The sequence below is a fragment of the Platichthys flesus genome, chromosome 4 (genome assembly GCF_949316205.1).
Source record: "Platichthys flesus chromosome 4, fPlaFle2.1, whole genome shotgun sequence".
Classification (NCBI taxonomy): Eukaryota; Metazoa; Chordata; class Actinopteri; order Pleuronectiformes; family Pleuronectidae; genus Platichthys; species Platichthys flesus.
The window spans coordinates 4,553,227-4,564,065 of record NC_084948.1 but is presented as its reverse complement, the minus strand read 5'-3'; the positions used below and the strand labels follow the sequence as shown (position 1 = coordinate 4,564,065).

General features: G+C 41.6%; 1 protein-coding gene across 1 annotated transcript; it reads left to right on the top strand.

Annotated features, from left to right (window-relative positions):
- Positions 1-1,673: 1,673 nt before the first annotated feature.
- LOC133951368 (E3 SUMO-protein ligase ZBED1-like) lies at positions 1,674-5,085 on the top strand. The gene is made up of 6 exons (XM_062385275.1): positions 1,674-3,223; positions 3,383-3,527; positions 3,650-3,881; positions 4,008-4,145; positions 4,228-4,287; positions 4,389-5,085. Exons 1-6 carry the CDS (start codon positions 2,680-2,682, stop codon positions 4,755-4,757), a joined length of 1,488 nt encoding a protein of 495 aa, XP_062241259.1. The 5' UTR covers positions 1,674-2,679; the 3' UTR covers positions 4,758-5,085.
- The last annotated feature ends 5,754 nt before the right edge of the window (positions 5,086-10,839 follow it).

Here is a 10,839-nt window from a genome sequence, read left to right as displayed (position 1 = left end):
GTTCTGTCTTTTGGCCTTGAAAGAAAATGTGCAGGACCTTAAATGTGCTCTTATATTGATCTGCAACCTTTATGAGAAAATTCAGAAAGTAACAATCGGCTCCTTTCACTGTGAAGCCGGCCTTTTGTTAGTCTGGGATTTCTGTGTGTTGACTCACAAAGAGCACCACTGCTTTCAACTGGAAAAATATCTACTTTTGATGATCATCCCTGAGCTTTATAACTTCATATTAAAAATGATCAAGTATAGATAGATTGTATATAAACCATCATATTTGCCTTTTAATGTTTGTATATGTCCATATTTCCAGTGCTTTGATATTATGTGATGGTGATCATGCATTAGGGCAGAGACGGTCTCTTATACCCTCCATCTAAAATACAGACTTTAGCACTGTGTGTTGCTCTATGTAAAAAGTTTTTAACATGAGCTTGTTCACACATTCAAAATAAATGTAACCAATTTAAAACTCTGCTGTTGTGTAAATATCCAAGATTCCGCTTCCTGTTCAGTCAATACTGACTCTCCGTTGTAATTTACTTTGTATAACCAGCATTAATCCATCCAGGCAGGAGACGCAGTTCACACTGTGAATAATTAGATACAAGTCAATACCATTAGTGAGAGTGGAAAATAAGACTTTAAATACATGAGACAAGTGTAGTTAACACAGCAGTGAAAGATCTTAGCTTTGAAAACTTTCACCGGCTGTTGGTTCTAATTTTAGTGGCATTGTGTTGGTGGAGAAACTCCAGAGGGGTTTCATCCTCCCACTGTTTGTTCACCATCTGCTCCAACTGAGAACCAGCAACAGGGAAATCATGATAACTAATGAGAAAGGAGTTCATCACAGTAAAAGATCGATTTCGAGCTGAATTGTCGGAATTAAGTGCTAATGATGGAAAACATGAACAGAGGCAGGCGCATTGGGGCAAAATAGATTGACTTACACCTCAGCCTCATTGGCTATGTGTGCAACTGGTGACAGCTGTGTCACTGATCTGATGCGTCTCATGCACACAGCATGTTTCTATGATCACTGTATTCACTTGAATGAAGTATGGCTATTGCTCAACTTAATGCCAGTACTCTACAGTATGAAGCTGAGAAACTAGAGGTTCTGCAATAAGCATAAAAACCTTGTTAAAGAAAAGAATGGATTCAATCAACAGGGATGCTGGAGTTCTCTCGCTTTTGAAACAGGTACAGGAAATGAACCTGTGGAAATATTCGTGTTTATGACTAATTCAACAGATGAACATTGAATTAGTGGTGAAAGATAATTTTCACTGCCATTAATGCCTCTGCTTAATGCTGTTCACCTATTCTGTTTCCCTCTTCAGTTTCCTGTCATAGGTGCTACTGATTGGATCAAAGGCTGATGTCAGCCAGTGTGAAGTGTTCACTGCTGATGTCAAGTTTGCTTACTGGCTTTGTTCAACTCATATCGAGACTGCGCCGTATATTTGATTTGCTAAAGTAAAGTGAAGTGACCTGAAGAATCACTTAATTTGCTGAAGTGATTCTTTTGTCATTGTATATATTTATTTATTTGTCTCATTGTCTTTTTATGTATTTTCCCAGGTGAGAAGCCATCACTGATCCTAACCATCTCATCCTTTTAATGGCCCCGAGGAAGTCAAAATCCTCCTTTTTTTGTCTGTGACTAGGGATGGGAATCGAGAACCGGTTCTTGTTTAGAACCGGTTCCCAGTGAACCAATTCCTTGGAATCGTTAGCGAAATTCTTTAACGATTCTGCTAACGGTTCCCTGTGCCGTTGCGCATGCGCAAACTTTTTCATCCAGACGGCAGCAAACATGTCGACCAGGCAGAAGCGATCTAAAGTCTGGTTGTATTTCACACGACAAAATGACAGCAACGCCACTTGCAACGCGTGCAAAAGGGCTATTTCGTCGAAGGGAGGAAATACCACCAATATGATGAAGCATTTGAACACGCATGGAATAAAGTTACAGGAGGTGTGTCATGTGTTTGATGCTTGCAGCAGCGCAGCTAACGATAGCGCTGCATCTCTTTCTATCCAAGGTAAGCTCCTCAAACTTGTGTGAAGCAATTTGCCTTTATTGTGCATAGTCGATCGAGCTCCGGCATTGGTCTCCCATTATCAGTGATGGGCAGTAGCGACGTGATAGCTCGGCGGCTACTGCAGCTACTGCGGCAACCCGGAGTAGCTCGGCGGCTACTGCGGCGTCGCTCGGCGCCACACGTCCCTGCTCCAGACCCTGTCTATTGTGTTGGTGCCATTTGTTTCATTGTATAAACCAGCTTTCACTATGTAAATAATCTCCATTTCCATCCATTTAATTTAGCAGATGATGACTTTCAGAGTCAGGCAGGTTCAGAGGCTGGTAGTCGATCTTGGTCAGAAGCTGCAGCTAGCAGGTCTTGTGCACCTCTGGCCAATCCTTTCACCATGGCAGGGAAAAATAAAATGACTGAAGAGAGGATTAACGAATGTCACCGAGCAGTGACTAAGTTTGTGGTGAAAGGTTTGCACCCTTTTACTACGGTAGTTGCCCCAGATTTTCGGTAGGTTAATTTGTTGTATTTTGTCTGACATGCCAGCTAAAATAGAATATCAAAGTTGCTTGTTGTTATTCTAACCAGCATAGTTCTGTTCCATTCCTTCATCCCACTATATATTTTCTATAGGGAGATGACAAAGATTCTCAACCCAAGGTATAAAGCCCCAAACAGAGACAGTTTGGCAAACCAACTGATCCCTGCTTGGTATGAGGTTGAAAAGAAGAATCTTATGTCAGAGCTGACACTTGTCAAGAAGGCAGCCATCACTGCTGATGGATGGACAAGTTTCAGTCAAGACCATTACCTAACAGTAACGCTGCACTGGGTCAGGGATGGCCAGAATAAGGAAAAAGTCCTGAAAACTAAGGCAGTGTACAAGGCACAGACAGGGCCAGCTGTGGCAGAGGAGATAGATGGGATCCTGGAGGAGTTCAAAGTGAGGCAGAAGGTAGTGGCAGCCACCGTCGACAACGCAGCTAATATGAGTGTAGCCGTGAACACTCTTCACATGACCAAGTTGCCATGTTTCGCGCACACACTAAACCTCGGAGCTCAGAAACTGTATAACTGTCATACGATTTCCAACTGGGTGGCAAGGATTCGTTCTGTGGTTGTTTGGATGAAGAGATCCCACGTGGCCAAAGTTATCCTCAAGGAAAAGCAAGAACTCCTCAGTAAGAACACATTTAAATTACTTTCTTTAGATCATAGCCAAATACGCCAACATACATATGTTAATGTAAATGAGCAGATTATGATAAATTTAAAATGATAAACTACTTGTAATAAAATATTGTTTATTGTAAACTTGTATGTGTGTGTTTGCCTTTCAGAGCTGCCAAAGCACATGCTCCTCTTGGATGTGAAGACGAGATGGAACTCCCTGTTTTTGATGATGGAAAGATTCTGTGAGCAGTTTTCTGCCATCCAAGCTGCAGCTATAGATCCACGGCTAAGAAAGCCAATGCAAAAGGATAAGTAAGTAATACTGTTTTAAAAAATAAATAAATAATAATATGGCTTATTTAAAACGTGATGGCCTAAAGCAATTAAAAGATTTTTTATGCAATATATATTTAAATGTTTTTATTATATTGCAGACTGGCCATAATGGCCAACGAGGACTTAAGGAAAGCAGAGGAGTTTGTGCTGCTGATGCGGAAGCATTACACATCCACACTTGCTGTCTCCAGTGACAAAAGTCCAACCTGTGGCCAGATACTGCCTATCCTCCAGAAGTTGCAGAAACATTACACAGTGCAGGCAGATGACCCTGCTTTCGTGAGGAGCGTTAAAGAGAACATTTGGAACGATCTTTCAAAACGTTACCAGGTACAGTGAGTGACTGACATTTATTATTAATAATAATGACAGTTAATCATATACACTAAATGAAATTCATATTCAGTAACATTTACCCCTAATTTTGTGTTTTCTCTCCATCTCTTTAAACTTAAGGATGCTGATGTCAAGGCATTCCAGGAGGCGGCCACTGTGTTAGACCCCAGATTCAAATCCAAACTGGATAGGGATGAGATCTGGGACAGGGTCAGGGAAGCAGCAGTGGCAGCAAACTCAGAGGCAGCTGCAGATGAGGTATCTGAATTTGACAATCCCTTTGATTGTAGCACATTTCTCTCTGGCTCTGTGGTTCTTACATGGTGAATTTCTTCTAAAGCTGTCAGAGCAAGGAGAGACACAGAGGCAGGGGGATAAAGAGGAGGAAGAAGATGACTATGTAAATTCAGCTCATTTTGATAAATAATATTGGTAGATGGCATGGATTTTTTGATTATTTAATTTAATCCAAACCATTTGGTTATGTCCATTTAATTTCAGACACCAGCCGTAAAGCAGAGAAAAAAGACAGCATTGGAGGAACGCTTTGAAGAGGAGGACCGTGAGCTGCAGGCCCTGCAACAACAACAGCTCCCTGAGTCCATGGCCCAGAGAGTGCATCAAGAGGTCCAGCTGTACAGAAGTCTGCCCTCCATCCCCTCTACGAATAACGCCACCCTTTGGTGGTGGGACCAGAGACACACTTTACCCCTGCTGTCAGGTCTAGCTGAGTCCTATCTGTGTGTTCAGGCATCCTCCACCCCATCTGAGAGAGTGTTCTCCACGGCTGGAGACACAATTAGTCCTGAGAGATCCCGTATCCTTCCGGAGAAAGCAGACATGCTTATTTTTCTGCACAAGAATTGTTGATTTTGTTGATTACAATTAATGTTGGAGACTTGATGGTATTTGCCACTGCTAGTTTAATTTTTGGCAGCTCAGTTTTCATATACCCTTTTTAAAAAAGGAAGGAGCATTGTAGTTTCTAGTAACATGTTTAAATTAAACAGAGTAAGTTTTATTTAAGTTATATAAGTTTTATTTTATCGTAATTTCTACAGAAGAATGTCAGGTTTATCTTTAGTTCAAGAGGAATACGTGAATGTTTTTGGTTATTTAAAAAATGTAAATGTTTATGTATACATACTGTATATGGTGTGCATCATTATAGAAAATTATATAAAAGAAAATTAATGTAAATAAACCCGTTTGTGCTCTTTTTTTCCCCCCTTGCCCAAAAAGAATCGATAAGGAATCGATAAGGAATCGGAATCGTTAAAATCTTATCAATACTCATCCCTGGTTGTGAGGCAAGTTTGAGAAAAACAGGTTTATTTATTATTTAGGCGGTGCTTACCCTGATGCCTTTTTCTACCAAACCTGTTCAATACTTTAATGGCTTTGACTAAATTCTGCTGTGGCAGGGTGTAACCCTGGGAGTGGGGGAAGACAGGAAAGTAAATGTTTGTTTTACGCTCAGGTGCGATTCAACAATGGATATGGTGGTGTCAGGTAAAATCCAGTTGCACTTTAGTGGACAGCTGTTATAATGGTGTTAAAGAAGTCTTCATTGCAGTGGAAACTTATCTGCACATGGATAAAGTGTGAGAACAGATATATGTGTACCAAGCAGAGAGTAGGTACATTGTGAAATACTAAAATAACAATGAAATACTTCACCACTAAATTCAGAGCAGTCACTTTTCATTGCATCATAATATCAATGCTCCAACACTGTACTTTAGCTAATCTCATTTCAAGATAAACACACTCATAAAACTGGGCAATAACCCAAAATGTATTAAACCTGACAGTTCTAACCTCTCAGTGATTTTATCTTGCTCATGTAGGTTAATTCCGTTAATACTTTTGCCAATGACGGCATTTAGGAACTGTCCTGTTACAGGAAAGTCATCGTCTTATTAATTGTAATTGAGTTCAAAGTTGGAATAATTGTGATATTGATTTTAAGTCATATGATCCAGCCCTTCACAGTCACATTTGCTCATATGGACCCAGGTGCATTTTCTATTTTAACAGCATTGGTATTGTACGGGACAATAAAAACTTTTGTTGTACTGGAACCAGCTATTAATAGACTTGTGTTGCACTTAGCATTGTTTTAAGTGTCAGGTGGAATATACAGCCCATAATGTTACAAAGTGCTGACTGACACTTGCGTAATATTTAAAAAATTAGACATGTCCTTTCACAAAAAGATGCAGAAAAACTAGTCCACGCCTTTCTTACATCGAGACTGGACTATTGTAATTCATTATTATCAGGCTCCAGCAGGAAGTCGTTAAAGACTCTACAGCTTGTCCAAAATGCCGCAGCACGTGTCCTGACAAGAACAAAGAGAAGAGTGCACATTTCTCCAATATAAGCATCGCTACACTGGCTTCCAGTTAAATCTAGAATAGAATTTAAAATTCTCCTCCTCACCTTCAAGGCCCTTAATAATATAGCGCCTTTATACCTTAAAGAGCTGTTAATACCTTATAAACCCACTAGAGCACTCCGCTCCCAGAATTCAACCCTACTTGTCGTCCCTAAATTCTCTAAAAGTAGAGTAGGATAATAATCTACCACTTTCAGTTCGGGAGGCAGACACCATCTGTTTGTTAGTAGGCTCAAAACCTTCCTTTTTGATAAAGCTTATAGTTAGAGCTAATTAGTGCGCCAGAACGTTACTTGTTCTATTTTATGACACATGACACACGGAGCTTCTCTTTCCAGCTTCTCCTTCCTCTTCTCCATCCCTATCCCCCTTCCCCGGAATCCCTTTGCTTTATCACCCGCAGATCCAGGGCCTCTGTGGCCGCACCATGGGATTGCGATTTGTGGATCGCGCACCGGGGGTCACGGTGTTGGATCCAGTGTGGCGGATTCTGAGTCATGTGGGCTGATCGTGGTGCTGGTGGCGGACCCTGTGTCGCGTTGGCATTGGGCATGGGCGGTAGACCAGGACCGCGGTGGTGGCTTGTGATGGGTCCTCCTGGTGGGCGGCGGTGGACGGTGACTGAGGACTGGAGTGGCGTCTGGTCTGGATGGTGGATCGTGGTCTGGATGGTTGCTGAGCATGGACTGTGATTGCAGCGGGACTGCTTGGCATATCATGTTGGGGTTGTCCTTCGGGATGTCTACCCTCATCAATGCTGCTAGAGACTTTGATTATTGATGATGTTGTCCTGCACGTGGCATCTATTGCACTTCTGTCCGTCCTGGGAGAGGGATCCCTCACATGTGGGTCTCTCTGAGGTTTCTACATATTTTTACCCTGTTAAAAGGGTTTTTTGTAGTTTTTCCTTACTCTTGCTGAGGGTTAAGGACAGAGGATGTCACACCCTGTTGAAGCCCTATGAGATGAATTGTAATTTGTGAATATGGGCTATACAAATAAAATTTGATTGATTGATTGACACAGTATGCTGTGTGCTTGTGTGTATTGTTGCTATATGGCCCTTTTCATCAGGGATGAAAATGATGCTGAGATGAGCTGGCTGCGCTAATGCTGTTAGCAGGGGACACATTAACTTTGTAGAGTTGGTTGGAGCTTTGACACTTTGAGGTTATGCAAGCAGGTTGAAGCTGTGGTTCATGTTCATTTACTGCACTAGTTTAGCTGCTGTGTTCCCAAAGCTAAAGGCTGAGAGAGGGAGTGTGACGTGTCTGTCTGTCTGTCTGTCTGTCTGTCTGTGCGTGCGTGCGTGCGTGCGTGCGTGCGTGTGTGTGTGTGTGAGTGTGTCTGTGTTTCTGTGTGTGTGTGAGTGTGTATGTGTGTATAACAAACACTCACGTCCATGTCTTTCCCCACTCCCAGGTTACACCCTGCCACAGCGTGTGTGAGTGTGTAGGTGTGTATTCTCACTTTAAGCCTAAGATCATATTTTCATCATTACAAAAAGTGTCATTATTGAGGTGTTAAGACTGCAAGATATAAACTTCCTGATATGTAGCTGTTTTAGTATCCTATTTGAGGGTGGATGCTGAGGGGTAGGTCGGTGGTTTGATCCCAGCCTTCCACATCTGCATGCAGAAGTGTACTTTGGACCCCGAATGGCACCTCATAGAAAAAAGGGCTGCCCATAGATGCACTGTATGAATGTGTGTGTGAATGGTTGAATGGCAAAACTGTACTATACAGCGCTTTGAGTGGTCATCAAGACTAGAAAAGTGCTATATAAATCCAGACTAGTTTGTTTTTATAACAAAAATCATTTTCTGCTCTTGTGCAGTTGAATCATTTCATGGAAGACAAACGGTACAGTGTATGGGATACATATGTCAACCTCTGCGATTGAAAAAAAGGCTTTGAAAGGTTGATACCTTATTCAAAAAAGTCTTATCTCTGAAAAACTTATTCTCAAACATATTTCTGAGTTCAAACTGGCAATTGTGAGGGCAAATCTCTGTAAAGTGGGCGTCGTTATCTCAGCTGTGGAATAACAGACTGCAATAGGTGTGCATGGGTAAATCAGCAAAGTGTTTGCCCTGTCAAAAGTTCCATTGTTTCAGAAATGTCTCTCTTTCCAAGGTACCTGCACCTGTTTTCAGATGACAATTTACCTGGAAAACCGATATATGCAGTGGAAGAAAAGTGGGAAATGTGTAACTATGAAAATAACCATGATCTTAAAAAGAGTGCTGTAGTTTTGAGGAAGGAAACCTCAAATACAACATAATGTTTGCAGAGAGTCTTTCTTTCCAGTCCATGAAAACATTATTTAAGGCTTTAATCTTTTCTTTTAGCTTTCAAACTTCAGTTTCAACCTTTCAATGACTCTTTTTCAGTTTTAAAATATGGTATTATATTTATCCCATGACAGTTGTGGAGTATAGAAGCTGAATGTCTGTGGATCGACAGCTATTATTACAGTGAATTTCCTGACTGTCACTCATTTACTATGTATTAGAAAGGTGATCCCCTCATGGTTAAGTGTGTGTGAGAAGATTGACAGAACGGAGTCTGCAGAGATAGACTGATGGGATTCAGGTTGTGGACTGACAGCTCATATGAAGACCTGTCTAACAAGAGAGAACAGAGACCATCAATCCACTGAGCTGCACCTGAACGCACCACTGACCACGGACCAAAGTAGCTAATGATCCACAGTCACAGTGAAGAGCGGGAACATGGTCGTCATTCAGTTTCCTGTTAATTGTGACACATAATGTGACACAGTCAAAGACTAAACCACAGTGAGAGGAGGAGGAGGAGGATTTTGAGTGGTAAAGAAAAAACATCGGCACAAACTGAACAACAATAAACAGCAACAGGACACGCACACAGGCAGAGAGAGAGAGAAAATACCCTAAAGGTGCCGTTCTAGGCTCAAACTATTACTGGGTGGGGTGGGGTGAGGTGAGAGAGAGAGGGGGGGTGCATCCCTTGTCATCTTCAACAAGTTTTACGACTTTAAAGATGCACATGTTTGGATAACCCTATAAATTTGTGGTAGTCCACCTGAAATTGTCAGCTAGGAGCACCAGTGCCAAGTGGAAAATTTTGTGTGGAGCTCTATTATTTATAATGTATGTGTACATTATTCAATGCCAACATTTAATTCATATAAATAAATATTTGTATAGAATATTTTAAGTCTTAATAGGTTTTACTGGAAACAACATCTCTGTGTTCAATTAACAAAACGTGTGATGCAATAGTTACCCAGCCGTGTATTTGTAGATTTAATATTCCAACAGGGTGTAGGGAATCGGTGAAGGTGAAACAGTATCTGTATTTAACGTCTCCTTCTCTATCGTCTCTCCTCTTTCATTCTCTCCATCTCTATCACTTTGCTCCTTATCTCTTCTCTGCCTGAATGAGTGTGTGTGTGTGTGTATGAGACTGACCTGACATCATCAGTGTCCACTTTATTAAACCATGACTCCTGAACCACAGGGATACAGTCTAGCCCTTCACATCATCTCTGACAACCTCCACCACACATTTCTCTCACTGCTCACTGGTCGTACTTCTCCTCACGTTTCACTCACACTGTGCACGCTGCTTCCTGTTTGAACTAAAGACGTCACATGACTTATGTCGTACAGAGTAAGTTGTCGCTAGGCTGCACATGAGGATGTGTAAAATCTGCCTGAGACAAACTCAACTCCTGAAAGGTTTTTTTATGACAACTGTGGCATTTTTTGTGAAAATCTAATGCTATAAACGCGGGGAGCCATGATCGACAGCTGAGACTCAAAATGTATCAAGTATATGTTTCACCTTGATACTGTGGCTCCACTCCATGATTACTACTGTGCAGGTTCTGGCTCCAAATGACAGCACCGGTATTCAGGATACTTTGGCAACAGACAGCTATGAAACGACTCATTTTATGATGATTTTACAGATGATTAAGTCGATGCACATTTTGACGTCACTTTTACACTTCCTGAACCTCAGTGATGTCAGCAGATACTGAAAAAATACATGTGGAGTAAACTGCATAATAAATATATAAATTTATAAAAACACCTTAGCCAACGAGGACAACACATCACATGTTGGAGCCGACTGTCATATGCCACATGTGTGATCATATGACCGTTCAGGCTGACAGTAACAGCCATGCTTCACCCAGAGTCAGTGCTGATAAGCAGCAACATGCAGAGAGCTGGGCACCACACAAACAACACAGTACGTCAGGGAACATGAACAGAGCGAAGATGAAATCCATCTCATACAGAACAAACAAGTGGGCTCCATTGAACACAAAACCACAGCGAGAGCAGCTCAGGGACTTTCTAGCAGAACTGTACATCAGCCTCCATCACTGTCTCATTAGAAAACATCAGTGGCCCCTCATCCAAGTCTGGGGCCAGTTTCTCATTGGACTGCATTCAGAGGGAGATGTGACAGAGGCTGATGGAAACACAGTATCACAGAGATAAAGGGAGGGAGAGAGATGGATTCTTTAAAGCTCAAGTCTCCATCTTTGTGTGT

What these genes read in the sequence shown, in the direction of transcription:
- LOC133951368 (XM_062385275.1), top strand. Translation starts at nt 2,680, where the DNA reads ATGACAAAGATTCTCAACCCAAGGTATAAAGCCCCAAACAGAGACAGT. An exon ending in CAGAGGCAGCTGCAGATGAG is followed by an intron (nt 4,146 to 4,227) that starts GTATCTGAATTT and finishes TTTCTTCTAAAG; the next exon opens with CTGTCAGAGCAAGGAGAGAC. An exon ending in AGGAGGAAGAAGATGACTAT is followed by an intron (nt 4,288 to 4,388) that starts GTAAATTCAGCT and finishes ATTTAATTTCAG; the next exon opens with ACACCAGCCGTAAAGCAGAG.